This window comes from Pseudorca crassidens, chromosome 20 (assembly GCF_039906515.1).
Source record: "Pseudorca crassidens isolate mPseCra1 chromosome 20, mPseCra1.hap1, whole genome shotgun sequence".
NCBI classification, from domain to species: Eukaryota; Metazoa; Chordata; class Mammalia; order Artiodactyla; family Delphinidae; genus Pseudorca; species Pseudorca crassidens.
The window spans coordinates 9,931,173-9,951,918 of record NC_090315.1 but is presented as its reverse complement, the minus strand read 5'-3'; the positions used below and the strand labels follow the sequence as shown (position 1 = coordinate 9,951,918).

General features: G+C 45.4%; 1 protein-coding gene across 1 annotated transcript; it reads left to right on the top strand.

Moving 5' to 3' along the window:
• The first annotated feature begins 1,425 nt into the window (after positions 1-1,425).
• On the top strand, positions 1,426-12,747 carry C5AR1 (complement C5a receptor 1). Its single transcript, XM_067720904.1, has 2 exons — positions 1,426-1,474; positions 10,576-12,747. The coding sequence occupies exons 1-2, from the start codon at positions 1,472-1,474 to the stop codon at positions 11,623-11,625; spliced, it is 1,053 nt and encodes a 350-aa protein (XP_067577005.1). The 5' UTR covers positions 1,426-1,471; the 3' UTR covers positions 11,626-12,747.
• Positions 12,748-20,746: the final 7,999 nt, after the last annotated feature.

Here is a 20,746-nt window from a genome sequence, read left to right as displayed (position 1 = left end):
CCTCCCCGAGTCACGTCCACAACACATGGCTTCATTTAGTAGAACAGAAACTTGCCGAACATCGTGCACTCACATATCCATTCCCAAACACAAACACCACATTTGTAAACGTCTGGGTGAATACACTCCAAACTGCTAATAGGAGTTTCAGAAGGTTAGCAGTCAGGGGATTTTTCAATGCTTTTTTTGGGGGGTGGGGGTGAGGAGGGCATTTCTGGATTGTTCAAATGTTTACAAGGTGCATGGATCATCTTTGCAATAAAAAGAAAGCTAGATCTTCACAAACTGAAGCTTGCTGGAGAAAAATACTCTTTGTGGAGGAATGATGTGGGTGGTCTACAGGAGAGTTGCAGACAAGCATGGGAAAAATGAACCTGTTTCTGCACCCGTCGTAATAATCATGCTCATTGTGGTAGACTGAAGAATGGTTCCCAGTGATGTCTGCATCCTAATTCCTGGAACCCAGGGCGTGACTTTATATAGGAAAAAGGACTTTGCAGATAAATTAAGGATCTTGAAATGGGAGATTATCCTGGATTATCTAGGGGGTCCTTAAATGTAATCACAAGGGTCCTTAAATGAGGGAGGCAGAGGGAGATTTGAGACACACAGTAGGAGGGCAGCAGATGTGACCGTAGAGGCAGAGATTGGAGTGATGTGGCCACAAGCCAAGGAATGCTGGCGGAGACCAGAGCTGGAAGAGGCAGGAACAGATTCTGCTCTGGAGCCTATAGAGGAAGTGTGGCCTTGGCGACATTTTGATTTCGGATTTCTGGCCTCTAGAACTGTGAAAGGATACATTTTTGTTGTTTTATGGCGATTTGTTACAGCAGCAATAAGAAACTAAATCAGGTAGAATCCTTCCCTGCCCCAGACTCCAGCGTGTTTCCACAAGAACCCAGAATGGGGCTGGAAAGGATGGTGGTGGCTCTGGGTGTGTGTGTGCCAACTTCAAAACTCTAGGGAGGAAGACGGAACAGTCCCCAAGTGCTGGGCCACCTCCACAGACCTGCTTTGCCTCTCTGGGCCTCAATGGAACCTGGTTGGGAGGCTGGGTCTCACAATCCCTGTTTCCCAGGTTTAAGCCAGTTGGACCCCTGAGATTTTCCACTGCTATCTGGGGCCATAGAAGGAAAGGAAGATATCATCTCAAATGGGGCAAACCAAGGCCTGGAGAGGGGCTGAGCCTAAATGGAGCGTGGGTCTCTTTCCTCTGGCTTCCTCCCTCCTGGGACCTGGAACTTCCTCAGGTTTCGGAGCCCCTGCCTCCTTCCTGTGGCTGGGAGGAGGTGATCAGGTCTCTCTGGGTGTGTGCCCCGTGGAAGGAGCCCTAGACCAATGAGAACTCCAGAGGGGAAAGATGGGTCATTTCCTCTCCGCCTCTCTGCAGAGTCACTTGGGGCTTTAAAAACCACAACCCTCAGGCAGGAGGGAAACTTTGATCAGCGGAGAACCTGGGAGAAACCTGAATATGGTGAGTCTTGGTGGGGGGAGTTGGGGGCAGACACCCTCTACCCTTCTGGGCTCCGTCTGCTCTCCCCACTCGCCCCTTCTTGCTACCTCTCCCCCTTTCCTTCCCCCTCCTCCTGGTCCTGGATCTCCAGCCCCCAGCCCCCTCCTTCTCCCCTCTCCCTCATCTCAGACTCTCCCACTCCAGGTCTGAGAGGCAGTTAAAAGTTAGATTGTCAAGGGATTATAGGGCCCACGATTAGCTTCGACTTTTTCTTTTTCTTTCTGTTAAATAGCTCCAAACCCCTAAAGGGTATTCCGTGAAACTCCCTTCCCTCCCCAGAGCTTCAGATTCATTGTAGCTTCCCCCAGAGGCAACGGTGGGCACCAGTTTGTGGTGGATCCTTCTGGAAACAGTCTACAGGTGCTCCAGGGCAGCGTAGGGAACGAAGTAAGGAGCAGTTTGACACGAGGGTCATACTGAAATGGGGTTCAAACCCTGCCTTTCCTGTGTAATAGCGGACGAGACCCGTCTTTCTGAACCTCCTTCTCTTTACCGCGAAGATGGGGATAGTAACCCTACAGAGCGGAATCTACATCGTAGGGTCGTGGAGAGAATTAAATGAGATAATACACAGAAAGCTCTTACAGCACTGCCTGGCATACAGTTGGCCCTCAATGCTTGTGACATGTCTATCCTTTCTCCCCCACCCACTCTATAAAGGGGAGTCTCTCTCTTTTTTTTTTTTTAAAGGGCTTCAAATGCTTGGCTTTTTAAAATTAATTAATTAATTTATTTTTGGCTGTGTTGGGTCTTCATTTCCGTGCGAGGGCTTTCTCTAGTTGTGGCAAGTGGGGGCCACTCTTCACGGCGGTGCGCGGGCCTCTCACTATCTCGGCCTCTCTTGTTGCGGAGCACAGGCTCCAGACGCGCAGGCTCAGTAGTTGTGGCTCACGGGCCTAGGTGCTCTGCGGCATGTGGGATCTTCCCAGACCAGGGCTCGAACCCGTGTCCCCTGCATTAGCCGGCAGATTCTCAACAACTGCGCCACGAGGGAAGCCCAAGGGAAGTCTCTTTTACACATTGTCCTATGTCTTTTTTTTTTCTTTCATGAATAACATATTATATTATTGCCCAGCATTTATTGAGCGCCTACTGCATGCCAGGCACTGTGCTAGGCACTTGACACTTATGAATTTTGACTTAAACCATCTGTGAGGAAGGTATCATCCCCATGTATTTCAGGGAAATTGCCTCTTTCCTTTTATCAGCTGTGTGATATGCCAGTGGGAGTTTCCATCTCTTATCAAAGGAGATTTAGGCTGTCCAATACTTTGTCTTTAAAACCAAAATTAGGGAATTCCCTGGTGGTCCAGTGGTTAAAACTCGGTGCTTTCACCGCCAAGGGCCGGTGTTAGATCCCTGGTCAGGGAGCTAAGATCCCACAAACCGCGTGGCAAAACCAAACCAAACCAAACCAAAACCCAAATTATATCTTTGGACCCACATCTGGGTTTCCAGAACTGCAAACGCTGAATCCAAGGCATGGGCAATTTTTACTTTAACAGATATTGACAAAACTTGTACCAATTTACATTCCTCATCTACAGAGCATGAGAGTATCTACTTGTCTAGACCCCCATCTGCATAGTTATATGGAAATTTTTAATTTTTGCCAACCTGAAAGGCAGTTCATTGCATCCTCAAAGGATCTGAAGGCTTGTCTTTTTCTCGTGGTTTTTAAAATGCAAGTGCTTATGTTTCTTCGTGCTCAGGGATGCTGAGTCACAAAGATTGCAAACTCAGGAAGGTAAATCTGAGTCGAGGTGCTCACCTCCACCCTTGTATCCCATGTCTCAGAGGATGCTGTAATGGTTTCAAGTGGTTCTGTGGGTGGATTGTTTAAAGACGTGTGTCCATGTAGGAACAGGGAGAGGGATATTCCGGAAAAAAAAGAAAACTGTGCCTTCTTCGTATTTATGAGCTCTGACAGCATTCCTAAGTGAGTCTGTTGTTTCCACCGTAATGGAGGGGACAGTTGGCAGGACTTTCCTGCTGTGAGGATGGCGAGACTGAAGCCCAGTGAGGGAGGGAAGGGGCTGGGGCAGAGTTTACCACCCACCAGCTGCTTGACTGTAGTCATGTCATGCCTCCTTTTTTAAAAAAATATTTATTTATTATTTATTTATTTAGCTGTGCTGGGTCTTATTTGTGTCATGCATGCGGGATCTAGTTCCCTGACCGGGAATCGAACCCAGGCACCCTGCATTGGGAGCGCGGAGTCTTAACCACGGGACCACCAGGGAAGTCCCCTGTCATGCCTCTTAAGTCTTTCCACTTTTCTTCCTCCCCTGGGCATCACCCCCATCCAAGCCACCATCTTCGCTGGCCTGGGTCCCTGCCCCTGCCTCCTCTCTGGTCCTCTTGCCTCTAGTCTTACCTCCTCACAGCAGCCAGAGGGATCTTTCTAAAGAGAAACTCTCATCTAGTCCCTCCTCAGTTCCAAGACCATCCATGGCTCCCCATTACCCCAGGATAAAATACATATCCTTTAACATGGCATCTGTGGCTCCTCCCACCTCGTCTTGGCTACCTGCCAGCCACACTGATGTTCGTTCATTTTTCTGGTGTGTGGACACTCCTCCCTGTTACCTTGTGGCCTTTTGCCTTGAATGCATGCCCCTCACTCCCAATACACTTGAGATCTGGTAGCCTCTCAGAGAGGGCTCTGGAGTTGGACTCTCAGAAGTTCTCTCCTACCTCTGCCACTTGCTAACTGCGAGGACTAGGAAAGGTCTCTTAAGCTCTGTAGCCTCAGTTTTCTCATCTGTAAAATGGGTGTTGCAATGGCAACAATGCTCATAGGGTCGTCCTGTGGATTAAAAGAGATGATACATGGGACTTCCCTGGCGGTCCAGTGGTTAAGATTCCACGCTTCCACTGCAAGGTGCGCAGGTTCAATTCCTAGTTGGGGAACTAAGAACCTGCATGCCACATGGCCTAAATACATAAGCGAGCTGATATGTGAAAAGGACTTAGAACAGAGCTTGGCAATTCTGAGTTCTTTTCTCGTAAGCATCTTCTTCACCTTGTTCTCCTCCTATTCATCCATGATTCCTCACTGCCACCACCCTAGTGCAAGCCACCACCATCCCTCACCGCAGCTAGACAATCCCAACCTCCTCTTCTTCGCTTCTGATCAGGAGCCATTTCTCCACACAACAGACAAGGGCTCTTGAAAGGAGCCTGTGAACTTAGGAACAATAAGAGTACCCTGCCTTTGGGGTTGTTGTGGCATAAATACTGTGTTTAGGGAATTGACAAACTAACACCTGGGAAGCATGGAGAACAGCGCCCAGCAGTTAGGAATCACTTAGGAGCCCCAGACCTGTGCTGTCCAAGACGGTAGTCACCAGGCACATGTGGCCGGTCATTTAATTAAAATGACAGAAAAGTAAAAGTTCAGTTCCCAGACACATCTGCCACATTTCATGCACTCAACAGCCACAGGTGACTGGTGGCTACCATCTTGGAAGGTGCACATCTGGAATATTTCCATCAGTACGGAAAATTCTGTTGAACGGTGCTGTGGTTTTATTTCACCAAGACCCTTCTCCTGGTCCCACAGCAGGCTGGATTCTCTATGGAACACACTCAGTTACCATCCCTGGGGATTCATTTCTCTCTCCCAGTAGACCATAACCTCTCCAAGGGCAGGTGCCAGGTATGCCAGGAACAAATCCCCTAGCCTGTTAATATTTGTGCAATGAAGAAATATCATTAGAATCTTTCCTAGACTCCTAGAATGGTAGAACCATGAATTCTTCTGTATAGTCTATATAACATCCATTTTGGGGGGAAAGGACGGTGCAGTCACTGGTATGGCTCTACATATAAGAAGAACAAAAGCATGTATGGTAAAATCTTCCTTCCAGTGCTTGCCTCCAACCCACTACTTCCCCTCCCCAGGGGGAACCACTGTTACAGATTTCCTGTCTGCTTCTGGAACTAGTCTGTGCATACACAAGCAAACACACACACACACATACACACACGGAGAGATAGAATGATAGAGACAGAGGGGAGGGAGCAGGGGGGAAGGAAGGGAGAGAGAGAAAAACTGAGAGAGTGAGAGAGAGAGAGAGGTTCCTCTTTTGTAGGTAGCATGCTTCACACACCGTTCGGTTCTCACTTTTTCTATTTCACCCTAGATCTTGGAGCTCTTTCCACACACATCCTTACGTAAACTTCCTCATTCTTTCGGCGGTTGCATAGTGCTACTTTGCCTGGATTTGCCGTCATTCATTTAGTCAGTCCCCTCTTGCTGGATGCGTCAGCTATTTCTAGTCTTTGTAGTTATGCTGCGATGGCAAACCTTTGCAAGCCTTTTTTATCCGGAGCATCCTAGAAATCACAAAGGGTTAGAGTTAGCATCTTTTTTCTGCACTCGTGAAGTCAGTGAGAGGAAGGGGCCTCGTGAGTTCATTCCAGAAAAGGAATTTTGTCAGCTGATGAGAGGGATAAGGGTGAGCGTGAGAGCAGGGGGTGGGGAGGCTCCCCTTTTCGAGGTCTGGCTTATTCTGCAGCTAAGCATGGCCGAGAGCTTGTGAAACGAGCAGGGAGAAAAGTTAGTTTCATGTATCATGTCTGAGGTGGACCTTTAAAATATTTAACATCCTGCTAAGGGGCAGAGCCCCCCCGAGCAGGGTCTGGGGCCTCTTACCATGCCCGGCATTAACCCTGTAGTGATCCGAGCATGGGAACTGGGGGTGGGGGTCCCAAAGTAGAAAGATGGGAGGCCAGGGTTCTGGGAGTGGGGATGGTACAGGTGGGTGGCTCAGGGCAGGGGCTCGTTATCAATGGAAACAATTCAACAATTTTAACTTTTTTGAAACATTTTCACACTTATAGAAAAATTACAAGAATAATACAAAGAACTTCCATATACTCTTTATCCAGATTCTCCAAGTTTGCTTTGTCCATCTATCATCTATCTATCTATCATCTATCTATCATCTATCTATCTATCATCTATCTATCATCTATCTATCTATCATCTACTGTCTTTTTTTCCTGAACCAGTTGAGAGTAAGTTGCAGGCATCATGTCCTTTGCCCCCCCCAATGTCTCGGTGTCTCCTTCTCAAGAACAAGGACATTCATTTACACGAGCACAGCACAATGATCAATGTCAGGAAATTTACTGTTTGGTGAGATACTATTATCTATATGCAAATGGTGCGATACTAGATCATATTCAAACTTGCTCAATTGTCCAAATAATGCCCTTTAGAGTGAATTTGTTTTTCCTGCTCCAGACTCTGGTCCAGGATGTCACATGACATTGGGTTGTCCTGGCTCTTTCGTCCCCATTCATCTCTTGTCTTTATGACACTGGTATTTTAATTTTAATTGAGTATAATTCACGTAATGTACAATTCACCATTTTATTTATGTATTTATTTATATTAATTTTTATTGGAGTATGGTTGCTTTGCAATGTTGCGTTAGCCTCTACTGCACAACGAAATGAATCAGCCACACACACTAATTCACCATTTTAAAGTGTACCATTCAGTGACATTTAGTACATTCAAGATGTTGTCCCATCACTATCTGTATCTATTTCCAGAACCTTTTAACCACCCGCAAAAGAAACCCCGTACCCATTAAGCACTCCCTCCCTGATTCCCTTTCCCCAGTCCCTGGCAATGACTAGCACGTTCCCCATCTCTATGGATTTGCTTATTCCGGACACCTCATGTAAATGGAAGCATATGATACGTGACCTTTTGTGTCTGACTTCTTTCGCTCAGCATAATGTTTACAAGCTTCATCCACGTTGTAGCTTGCATCAATGCTTCATCCCTTTTTATGGCTAAATAATATTCCACGGCATGGGTATAGCATACCCTGTTCATCCACTCATCAGCTGACACTGACATTTTCCCTCTGAATAATTTAATCACTGCTATGGCTCTACCAGCAAGTACCCTGGACCATCAGCCCTATGGACCCAGTTGACCTTAGGGTAACATAAAGGAACTAGAAATAAGAAACAGTTGTTCAGAGAAAGATCTGAGCTCTTCAGTAATTGTAAGATCGATAAATAATAAGAGCATTACCATTTCTCGTCTCCCTAGAGTGTACTAGGCATTTTGCCAGGTGCTTAAACATTTTTCATCTTATTTAATCCACGAGCTGGGTGTTTAGTGGGTATCAACCTCAGCCTGCAAATTTAGGTGCCCTAAAAATCCAGCTCTTATTATTATTTTTTATTTATTTACCTTTTTTGCGGTACGCGGGCCTCTCACTGTTGTGGCCTCTCCCGCTGCGGAGCACAGGCTCCGGACGCGCAGGCTCAGCGGCCATGGCTCACGGGCCCAGCCGCGGAGCGGCATGTGGGATCCTCCCAGACCGGGGCACGAACCCGTGTCCCCTGCATCGACAGGCAGACTCTCCACCACTGCGCCACCAGGGAAGCCCTATCCGGTCCATCTTTAAATCTCCCAGGTTGTCTCTGAAGTATCTTCTTTCCCATATGATTATTCCAATTGGATCCAACCAAGGTCTCCATTTTGCCTTTGCTTGATATGCTTCTTAAACCTCTTTTAATCCATGACACTTCCCGTTCCTTCCCCTGCCCCCTTCTTTTAATCTTTTGGCCGCACTGCACGACATGTAGGATCTTATTTCCCCAACCAGGGATTGAACCTGTGCTCCCTGCATTGGCAGCGCTGAGTCTTAGCCACTGGACCGCCGGGGAAGTCCCTCCCCTTCCGTTTTAAAAACGCCATTTATTTGTGAGAGTAACAAGACCATTTGTCCTGTAGCGTTTCCTGAGTTCCGGTGGGCCTGATTTTGTCCCTGTGGTGTGATAACGTGTTCCTCTTTCCTCTGCTTTTCCTGTAAACTGGTAGTTTTAGATCTTGATTAGATTGACCTTCTTCTTCTTTTTTTTTTTTTTTGCAAAAATTACTTCATAGGTGGTGCCGTATCCTTTCTACTGCATCACATCAGATAGAGCAAAAGTCTACTTGTCTGTCTTCTCCAGGCGCTGAGGCTGAATGGAGGGTGTGCAGTGCCAGCCCAACCTGTTTATTATAAAGTTCCTGTCTGTTTTTCACCTGATGGTTTTATTAGGTGTTGTTGATTGTCATCCAGATCCATGTTTCCTCGTCTATCATTCCTTCTGCAAGTATTATTTTTAGATTCTTCTCTAAAGAAGGCCCTCCCACATTGACTCTTTTTAATCCCTGAAATAGACTCTGTACAGAAATGGCAGGATAAGTGCTTGATTCATTCCCTTTCCAGAATAAAAATATGACCAATGGGCTTATTTGCTTTTATTACCATTATGAACTCATAGATCTTTATTATTAATGTATTTTATTGCATCACAGTTATTGTTTATTATTATTGTTATTATTATATACGCAAATTGTACCATCTTTTGACTCGTGGGAGCTTTTTCAGGCTGTCTCTTTGATATGTCCCTCTCATTATTTAACATTTTTTCTTACTTTCTAGTGTGAGATGTTCTGGGCTCATCTTGTATATTTTCTGTCCCAGAACAGGAAACAGCCTTTCTCCAAGGAGCCCTGGTTCCTTTGAATGCCGGGTGGTAATTAAAGACCATAATCTGTGCACTAAGATACCCTTTGTTCTTGAACTCATATCCTTCTCTATTCCTTTCCTCCCTTCTGCCCTGCCTCTAGCAAGGTACATGTCTATTTCTTATTCTTATTTCTTCTTCTTCCTCTTGCCGCCCCTAAATATTTTCTCTCTGCTCTGAGACTGAGGTTTTGGAAGAACGATAGCTAAAACTGAAGGACTGCTATAGGAGTTAACCAGGAATGAAATGGAGGCATGAAGCAGTAATGGAACTTGCAGAGGGCCACGTAGGCTTCAAGTAGGACAGTCGGGGTTTGGATCCTAGTGTCGTGCCGAGCCACCCTGGTACCCAGGGCAGAAGGACACATGTGTGCCCCTATCTACACTTAGGAAAATATCCTTCCATAGTTTGAACCAAGTAGAAAAACTAAATAAAGCTTTACCAGCCCCCTTCCCAAAACAACCCCTCCTAAAACCCCATGACTATACGTAAAGCCCCACGTGGCTTGAATGTTTGCACGCCATTGTCCACCTGCAAAACCCCACCCAGCTGAGAATGAAAACTGTGGGCTGATCTGCAGGTTCCTCTTGCATAATAATGCAGGGCCATAAAACAAACAAACAACTGCAGCAGGTTGCCTTCATTTAAAATTAGAATTTTTTTGCACTGTGGTTTTTTTCTGGGGGTGGAGGGGGTGCATTCACCTTGATTCTTTAAAATATTTCATTAAGATATTGTATATCTTCACTTTGCTGTACACCTGAAACTAACACAACATTGTTAAATTGCCTATACTCCAATGCAAATTTGAAAAAGAAGTAAATGAAAAATTAAATTTAGGGAATAGCTCAGGACTTGGGCTATCAGTTTTGGATTTATGTTCGTATGATTATTAGCTTATTCTCCTGTAAGGATTAAAGTGCAGAATTAACTTTAAAAAAAGATATTATGTATCTTGATGACTGATGCTCCCTGTCTACCCCTGATGCCTGAGTATATGAGGCCCTGTTGAAACACTGCTGACTCTGGGTAGCTGCTCCCAGGCAGAGCACAGAGCTGCCTCAGTGGGTGGGAGGCAGCAAAAGGGGGTGATACTGCTGGTGGTGGTGTTGGTGGGGGAACTACCCGCTCAGTAATATCATCTCAGTGTGTTGGTGGCATTAAAGATGTCTAACAAGCAGTGTGTCATGGGTACTGGCCAGAGTCGATAGTGACCACAGTATTGTAGCAGGCCTAGGCTTTAACCATTTGGTTGCTAGACTCTGGGGAAGTCCAGGGACTTCAGGGGGAGGTGGCAGGATGGCACGGAGACCCATTAACGTGGAAGGGTTTTCACTATTTTAATAAGTGGTATGACACCCCAGCTGGCTCTCAGCCCCCAGCATCCCCATTTCCCCGGGAGAAACCTAAGACTTAAAGAAGTGGAGTGATGGGCTTTGAGTAGCTCTGATGGGCCCCCCCGCCACCTGTCTGCAGACTTATACCATCCCTGCTTCTCTGATTCCACCCAGGACTCCATGACTAATAGCACCTCTGATTACTACGATTATAGCAACTGGACCAATAATCCCGACATACCGGTGGATGACTCTTCCCAAAGTCGCAGGCTGCGTATTCCAGATGTGATCGCCCTGGTAATCTTTGCAGTCGTCTTCCTGGTGGGAGTGCCAGGCAACGCCCTGGTGGTCTGTGTGACGGGGTCCGAGGTTAAGCGAACCATCAATGCCATCTGGTTTTTGAACTTGGCGGTGGCTGACCTCCTCTCCTGTCTGGCGCTGCCTGTCTTGTTTGCATCCATTGTCCTGCACAACGAGTGGCCCTTCGGTGATGCTGCCTGTGGAATCCTGCCTTGTCTTATCCTGCTCAACATGTATGCCAGCATCTTGCTTCTGGCCACCATCAGCGCCGACCGCTTCTTGTTGGTGCTTAATCCCATCTGGTGCCAGAACTATCGAGGGGCCCGCATGGCCTGGGCGGCCTGCGGTGTGGCCTGGGCCTTGGCTCTGCTGCTGACCATACCTTCCTTTTTGTATCGTAAGGTCCATGTGGAACACTTCCCATACAAGATGACGTGTGTGCTTGACTATGGTAAGGACGGTTTACGTATAGAGAGGGCCGTGGCCATCATCCGGCTGGTCGTGGGCTTCCTGGGGCCGCTGGTCACACTTACAGTCTGTTACACCTTCCTTCTGATCCGGGCTTGGAGCCGCAGTGCCACCCGTTCCACCAAGACTCTCAAGGTGGTGGTGGCAGTGGTGACCAGCTTTTTTGTCTTTTGGCTGCCCTACCAGGTGACAGGGATGATGCTGTCTTTTTCCCACAAGACAAACTTCAAATTCGTGTCCAGTTTGGATGCCCTGTGTGTCTCCATAGCTTACATCAACTGCTGTATTAACCCCATCATCTACGTGGTCGCTGCCCAGGGCTTTCATACCCGGTTCCTCAAGTCCCTCCCCTCCAGGATCCGGGGCGTGTTGGCCGAAGAGTCCGTGGGCAGGGAGAGCAAGTCCAACACGTTCTCCACGGCGGACACCCCGGCCCTGAAGAGCCAGGAGGTGTAAGGGGAGGCCTCTCTGGCCCCCATCTTTCCGGCGCTCCACCAAACTTGCGGTCCATTCACTTTGCTTATTGGATCTTGGCGAGGTGGGTGGTGGTTGAGTGAATTCGCCTCCATTCCTTCCATCGTTCCCAGACTTGTCCTTCCTCTTCCAGGCGAACCCTTCTCATCACTCCTCATTTCCAAGATTAGCACGTCCTTCTAGGGACCCCCAACCTTTCTTTCCATCCAAGGACTTTGGAAAACAAACAGCAACCAATATACCTGGAGTCCTTCCATAGAACAACACGTTCGTGTGCAGAGAGTGTGAATACATTAGACACGTAGAACCCAGACAAACAGAAACGTTCAAACCTTGAAAAACAGAGTTCTATATTTATTTTATGGAGAGTTGGCAAAAAAGAAAAATGTAACTGGTATCTCAGAAGTTATTCTTGTTTAGTACAAAGCAAAAGTCCATGGACCTATCTCAGCTTTTAGAATTGAGTTGATTTAAAGAAAAACAGTAAGTCAGTATGTTACTTCACTGGGTTAAAAAAAAAGTACTAAGTAAAAAGATGTTATATAGTTATGGCAAAAAGTAAGCAGTGAGGAAGACACCTAGGGTTGGGAAACATTGGTTGGGCCCCTCGAGGGAATGGGGTCCCAGGGGAATTTGCTGTCTTACATTGTCAACTGCTGTTTTGTTTGCGCTGAAAAAAAAATTAAACATTTTATTTTGACCTCATTTAAATTCTCATGCCATTGGGTTGTAGGTAGTAAAACGGAGTGACCCTGGGTACCTCTGACCTGTTTCCTGCAATAGGCACATCTTGCAAAATGACATTACGATATCACAACCAAGATGACATGAATACGGTCGAGGCGCAGGTCATTTTCATCACTGCCAGGATCCCTCGTGACACCCCTTTCTAGCCACTCTCACTGCCTTCTACCCTCCCCAGCCTTGTCCCGAACCCTTGGCAACCACGAATCCTCTCTCCATCTCTGTGATTTGGTCCTTTCAAGAATGTTATATCGATAGACTCATACATATATAACATACAAAGCATGTAACCTTTGGACTTTCAAAAAAGCTAGTACACACCAGTTGAAAAATGAAAATAAAAAATAATAAATGTTGAAATATTGTGTTGTTTATAACTGACTTGGAAATATTCCTGCTTAGTGTTTTCTGTGTGTGTCTGTGTGTGTGTCCACATTGGCTAGAAATATTGTACAGACCAACAGAAATATGATTTGAGCCACGTAGGTAGTTTAAAACTTTTTACTAGCCACGTTAAAAATTTAAATGAAATAATAGTAATATATTTAATAATGTAATGCAATTATATGTTATATTAACAACAATGATATGAATGCTATATTAATTATATTATAATAATTTATTATGTACTATGTGATTATATGTTACATGAATATCTATGTAGTATATATTATATAATAATTTTGTTTATAATTATATAATATATAAATATGTAATATGACAAAATATATAACATATATCAATACTATATTAACGTATATATGTATGAATATATTATAGTAATATTAGTGCTATTAATATATTTATATATTACTATATATAGAGATATCTAATATAAATTGATAAAATAATAATATAATCAATAATATATTTTGCTTAACTCAATATATTGAAAATATTTTTATTTTGACATGTAATCAGTGTGAAAAATTATTATGAGGTCTTTTACATTCTTTTTTTAATTGAAGTATAGTTAATTTACAATGTTATGTTAGTTTCAAGTGAACAGCAAAGTGATACAGTTATACATATATTTTTTTCAGATTCTTTTCCATTATAGGTTATTACAAGATATTGAGTATAGTTCCCTCCTGTGCTATACAGCAGGTCCTTGTTGTTTATCTATTTTATGTATAGTAGTGTGTATATGTTAATCCCAAACTCCTAATTTATCTATCCCCTCACCCCGCTATCTCCTCTGGTAACCATAAGTTTGCTTTCTACGTCTGTGAGTATTTCTGTTTTGTAAATAAGTTCATTTGTATCATTTTTTTTAGATTCCACATATAAGTGATATCATATGGTATTCGTCTTTCTCTGACTTACTTCACTTAACATGATAATCTCTAGGTCCGTCCATGTTGCTGCAAATGGCATCATTTCATTCTTTTTTATGGCTGAGTAATATTCTATTGTATATATGTACCACATCTTCTTCATCCATTCATCTGTCAGTGGACATTTAGGTGGCTTCCATGTCCTGGCTATTGTAAATAGTGCTGTTATGAACATTGGGGTGCATGTGTCTTTTCTAATTAGAGTTCTCTGTGGATATATGCCCGGGAGTGGGATTGCCGGGTCATGTGGTAACCCTATTTTGAGTTTTTTAAAGGAACCTCCATATTGTTCTTCATAGTGGCTGCTACATTTTACATTTTTTTTTTGGTACTGTCTTCAGAATCCTGGGTGTGTTACAGTCACAGCATATCTCCATTCAGACTGGCACATTACAAGTGCCCAGGGAGCCACACAGAGCTGGTGGTCCCTGAATCCAACGACCACATAGATATCGACTCCCTCCTTTTTTCAAGAGCTGGCTGGGTCCAGGGAACAGCCTCCAGCATGGGGCGCTGGGCTGGGATTTTGCCTTATTCCGATGGGAAACATAGCTGAATCCTGCTACTACAGTGTTCTCATGTCTGCCTTGGGGACAACTTTTATTTAAAGATGCTGTCTGAGCACCTAGAGTGACAGGTGCTCTGCAGGACTTCCAGAAGAGGTTGTGTGTGGTTTTTGATAGTAAATGTTGGTACCTGTGCAGACCCTCTAGCAGCAAGATCATTGGGGGAAGACCTGAGCCCCAGCTGCCTTCAGGTCTGATACCCTCTGTAAAGATGCTGGCGATCCCTTCTGCCTGGTCAGCCCACATCCTTCCTTCCACCCTCCTCCCAGCTGCTTGGGCCTCCTCCCCGGCTGGTTCCAGGCCGGCTGATTATCCTCTCTCTCAGTGTGATCCTTCCCTGCCTCCTCTGCAGACTTTCTTCCTCTGCCCTGAAATGTTGGCTTTCTAGAGTTCTCTTGAACAGGCTTCCTATTTTGTGACTTCACCCAATACTTTCACAGTTCTCTCTCTCTCTTCAGGGTGTGGACTCCGTACCTACTTTGCCCAAAATGATCTCGGCATCTTCTCCCAAACCTCCCCCTCCCTTTGCATTCCCCAACCCAGGGGGTGCCCTACCGTCCATATAGTCACCCAAGCCGGCACTTGGGACCCATGCTGGACGCCACCCTCTTCCCACCCCATGCCTTTCATGGTCCAAACCCTCCATCTCCTCCCACTTGGATCCCTGCTCCTTCTCCTGTCTGGTCTCCCAGCTGCTTGGTCTGTTTTTAAAAGACCACCTCTATCGCTATTCTACCTTCCTTCAGGGTGCAGCCTCCTCCAGGAAGTCCTCCCTGACTTCCCACCCCTATGTTCCATCTCTGTTCCTGGCCATCCTCTGGCTTTCCTGGTTTGGGCAGTGGGCTGCAGGCAGTAAGGTCTTTCCTTCATGCTGATTTGGAAAGAAGATGCTTCCCAGAAGCTGGGTCCCACAGTGGTCTTCTAGAAACACTTGGAGGCCAACATGTGGGATCCAGGTGTCTTCTTCAAGGCATCCTCAGCCTGGTGTTGATCAGTGCTGCCCAGGAGGGAAGTGGGTTGAAGGGCCAGGCGATTGTGAAATCTGGAGCCTGGGAAATCTGCTAGGTCAACAAGTTCTAAAGAGGAAGTGGTGGGGAAAGGAAGGGAATGATGGGTTTGGCTGAGTTGGCGGTGTTCCTACCTCCGCACCCCCCCCCCCGCCAAGTCCCCTGTCACGGCCCCACCTGTTGCTCAGATCTGGCTCCCCAAGGCCTGGTGGGTCAGAGACTCCTGCCCTGCATCTGTGCCATGTGACCTTCCCAAGCACCCCATCTCCAACCTCCAGGATGGTATTACTCCAAATTCTTGTTGTCTGATCAGAATATAATGCAAACCACATGCATGATTTTACATTTTTCAGCAGACAAGCAAGAGACAAGCAAAGAGAAATAAAAAGAATCAGGTAAAATGAATTTTGGTGCTATATTTTATTGAACCAAATATATTTCAAGCACTGTCATTTCAATGTGTGATTGGTATAAAAAGTTATTGAAAGATTTTGCATTCTTTTTTTTTTTCATGCCAAATCTTCAAAATCTGGTGTGTATCACAGCATCTTTCATCTCAGATCCAGCTCATTGTTTTCTTCTGGTTCTTATGCAATATATTCTTTTAACTCTCTAATTATAATTTATTAATTATAATAAATCTTTTTTCTTTACCTCTTTGCGCTATTTCTGTTTTCACACAGATTTTTGGTTGTCTTGTTTATTTTCATCTCTGGTTTCAACTTAACATTTTTCCTCCTGTGTCTGCTTATCTTTTTTTTTAAAATTTAATTTAGTTTATTTTTTTATACATCAGGTTCTTATTAGTTATCCATTTTATACATATTAGTGTATACATGTCAATCCCAATCTCCCAATTCATCCCACCCCCACCCCTGTCACTTTCCCCGCTTGGTGTCCATACGTTTGTTCTCTACGTCTGTGTCTCAATTTCTGCCCTGCAAACCAGTTCATCGGTATCATTTTTCTAGGTTCCACATATACGCGTTAATATACAATATTTGTTTTTCTATTTCTGGCTTACTTCACTCTGTATGATAGTCTCTAGATCCATCCACGTATCTACAAATGACCCAATTTCTTTCCTTTTTATGGCTGAGTAATATTCCATTGTATATATGTGCCACATCTTCTTTATCCATTTGTCTGTCGATGGACATTTAGGTGGCTTCCATGACCTGGCTATTGTAAATAGTGCTGCAATGAACGTTGGGGTGCACGTGTCTTTTCGAATTATGGTTTTCTCTGGGTACGTGCCCAGTAGTGGGATTGTTGGATCATGTGGTAGTTCTATTTTTAGTTTTTTAGGAACCTCCATACTGTTCTCCATAGTGACAGTATCAATTTCCATTCCCACCAACAGTGCAAGAGGGTTCCCTTTTCTCCACACCCTCTCCAGCATTTGTTGCTTGTAGATTTTCTGATGATGCCCATTCTAGCTTGTGTGAGGTGATACCTCATTGTAGTTGTGATTTGCATTTCTCTAATAATTAGTGATGTTGAGCAGCTTTTCATGTGCTTCTTGGCCATCTGTATGTCTTCTTTGGAGAAATGTCTATTTAGGTCTTCTGCCCATTTTTTGATTGGGTTGTTTGTTTTTTTAATATTGAGCTGCATGAGCGATCCAGCTCATTCTAAGTGCTCAGTAGCCTCATGTGGCCAGTGGCTACCATATTGGACAGCTCAGGGCTAGAATATCTTGATGAACGTTCAGATCATCTACAAAATTGTAACATCTAACAGCTGGAGTTTTATTTATTTATTTATTTATTTATTTATTTATTTATTTATTTATTGCAGTATGCGGGCCTCTCACTGTTGTGGCCTCTCCCGTTGCGGAGCACAGGCTCCGGACGCGCAGGCTCAGCGGCCATGGCTCACGGGCCCAGCGGCTCCGCGGCATGTGGGATCTTCCCGGACCGGGGCACGAACCCGTGTCCCCTGCATCGGCAGGCGGACTCTCAACCACTGTGCCACCAGGGAAGCCCTTATTATACTTCTAACACTCGAAGATTCTGGTGTGACATTCTAGAATCCTGTGATTCAAATAGTCTGTGGCTAATGTTGTAGGATTCCTTGGGTCAAATCACCTATGATTCCAACTTTCTGAAAGTCTGTGATGCCAACAATTCAGCCTTCAAAGTCTTTGAACTAGATCAGGCGTTAGCAAACTCCAGCCTGCGGGCCAAATCCAGCCCACTGCTTGTTTTTGTGAATAAAGTTTTATTGGAACACAGCCATGCCATTCAATCTGTGGCTGCTTTCATTCTAGCAGAGAGATGAATGACCTCTTGACCAGTAAAAACTAAAACATTTACTCTCACTTCTCTCACCGAAAAAGTTTACTCTTGATCTAGATATTCAAAGATTCTAAGATGGATGGTGATTTTGTAGACGCTAATTTGTTGTACTTTGTACTTTACACAAGTTACAGGCACTCTTTTTTATGCATCAGATATCACGTAATAGTATGTATTGTTCAAAAGAGACTGGTTTCCCCATCTTGGCCACTCACTCTCTGGACTTCTAGAATTCCGTTAGGCTGCACTCCATGAAATTACCAGGCTTCATCCTGTTTTAGGGTGAGGGGGTATAACGGTTTATTTATTACTTAAAAAAACTTGTAAGATACACATAACATAAAACTCACCATTAGTAGCATTTAGTATATCCACAATGTTGTGCAACTGTCACCACTATGTAACTAGTTCCAGAATATTTTCATCACCCCAAAATAAAGACCCCATTCCCATTAAGCAGTTACTTTCCATTCACATCCTTCCTTCCCCTCAGGCCCTGGCCATCATTAATCTGTTTTCTGTTGCCACGATTTGCCAGACTTCAACCTATTTTGACTCACAAAACTGGCAATTTCATACGGGTCAATTTAATAACCTTCTAAGGATGTCCTCATTGTAAGTTTCTCCATTGTTGAGGGGCTGGTACTCAGTATCTCTCAGGGTATCTGTAAAACGAATCCCACTCCCCAAAAAGCCCCTCACTTGTTATAACAGCTGTGTCCCTGTCCCCGTTCACAGCATCCCTCAGATCCCCAGGTAAGATCCCCCAGCTCCAGAGACACCAGAAAGCCTTAGCTTCCCAGAATCTGAGAAACATATGCCCGAGACTCAGTGACCGAGGAGTTTAAGATCAAGTGATCTGAGAAACACATCCCTGTAAACTCAAGATCAGAGAAGGTCTGGGACTTCCCTGGCAGTCCAGTGGTTAAGACTTCGCCTTCCAATGCAGGGGGTGCAGGTTCAATCCCTGGACGGGGAGCTAAGATCCCACATGGCTTGCAGCCAAAAAACCAAAACATAAAACAGAAGCAATATTGAAACAAATTCTATAAAGACTTTAAAAATGGTCCAGATCAAAAAGATCAGAGAAAGTTTGAGCTGATAAAAGACAGTGCTTCACTCAACACCCCCCACCCCCGCCAATGCCTCCCCACCCAATGCTTCTCCCATGTTAGTTTCTCTTTCTGACCAGGATGGGTTCCCACAGGGGCCTGGGGCTGGTGGGATGTGGGGATGAGGAGGCCCCCCCACCCCGAGAACATGGTGGAAGGGGGTGGTCTGGGGCCAGTCTCAGCCAAGACTGGGTCACGCAGAGACACCCCAGCCCACGCTGCGAGTTCTGGTCTCTTGGCACAAAAATAACTTCCTTTACTAACATGAGTTTATTCTCCAAACAACAACAAAAGAAATGATAAATAGGGCTTCCATGGTGGCCCAGTGTTTAAGAATCCTCCTGCCAATGCAGGGGATGCAGGTTCGAGCCCTGGTCCAGGAACATACCACATGCTGCGGAGCAGCTAAGCCTGTGTGCCACAACTACTGAGCCTGCGCTCTAGAGCCCGTGAGCCACAACTACTGAAGCCCGCGTGCCACAACTAGTGAAGCCCGCGTGCCTAGAGCCCGTGCTCTGCAGCAAGAGAAGCCACCACAACGAGAAGCCCACGCACCACAATGAAGAGTAGCTCCCGCTCGCCGCAACTAGAGAAAAGCCCACGCACAGCAACAAAGACCCAACGAAGGCAAAAATAAATAAATAAAATTAAAAAAATAAAAGAAATGTATAAATGTGCCCCCTCAACCTCTAGAGCATACACACACAGTGGCGCAAACACCGAAAACCGCTGAATAAAGGGTTCCGAAGTTGGAATAAATAGGGCCACTTCCTCTTGCTAAGTCTGTCTTCCTAAAATGTAAGTTTAAAAAAATTGATAGCATATGCTTTTTATTACTGCTAATTTAACAAACATGTACACAGCATCTCCTGTGTGCCAGGCGCTGTTGTGTGTATTTTACTTTATTATTATTATTTTTAAAGGTGATTTCCTTCTTTTTTTAAAATTTATTTTATTTTATTTATTTATGTTTTTGGCTGCGTTGGATCTTCATTGCTGCGCGCGGGCTTTCTTTAGTTGCGGTAAGTGGGGGCTACTCTTGGTTGCGGTGTGCGGGTTTCTCATTGCGGTGGCTTCTCTTGTTGTGGAGCACGGGCTCCAGGCGAGTGGGCTTCAGTAGTTGTGGCACGCAGGCTCAGTAGTTGTGGCGCATGGGCTTAGTTACTCTGCGGCATGTGGGATCTTCCGGACCAGAGCTCGAACCCGCGTCCCCTGCATTGGCAGGCGGATTCTTAACCACTGCGCCACCAGGGAAGCCCTGTTGTGTGTATTTTAAATCTCTTTATCCATTTAATGCCCGTAGCTAAAACGTCCATTTCACAGATGAGGAAGTTGAGGCTCAGAAGGGTTGAGGCCCAGAAACTCAACAGTGGGAAACCTGGAATATGTATCTTATCTCTGTGGCTCTCAAATCCATGTTCTCAGCCTCCGTGCTATGCTTGGAAGGAGGTTAGGAACCACTATGCTCAAAATCTTCACATTTTATTTATTATTATTATTTAAAAAATTTTTGGCCGCACCGCGCAGCTTGCAGGATCTTAGTTCCCTGACCCGGGATCGAACCCACGCCCTCAGCAGTGAAAGCGCAGAGTCCTAACCACTGGACCACCAGAGAATTCCCCAAATCTTCCCATTTTAAAGAGGGAAAACAGAGGCTCCACAGAATGGATAGGACTTGTTTGTGTTTTGTCTGCCTCTGAAGCCTTAGGCCCTGTGCTGGGCACGCTTGGCCTTTTGGTGGAGGCTGTGACTCTGAGCTGTCTCTCTCAGAACATGTGAGGTGGGAGGAATATTGATCTGTCTTCAGGGCTCTGCAGAGGGCAGAAGGGAGGGGCTGGGTGCACAGTTGGAGTCTGGGGCGGGGATGGGGGTAGCAGACAGTGGGGACTTGGTGAGGAAGACCTCAGAGGGCCCTGGAGGGACAGTGAGTCTAGGCCAAGACCCCCAGGCCTTGAAGGTCACACCACATTGTAGATCTGGCTTCCAGGAAGCTGGTGACATTGAGATTGTTGTTGTTGACACTGGGTCAACCCTCCA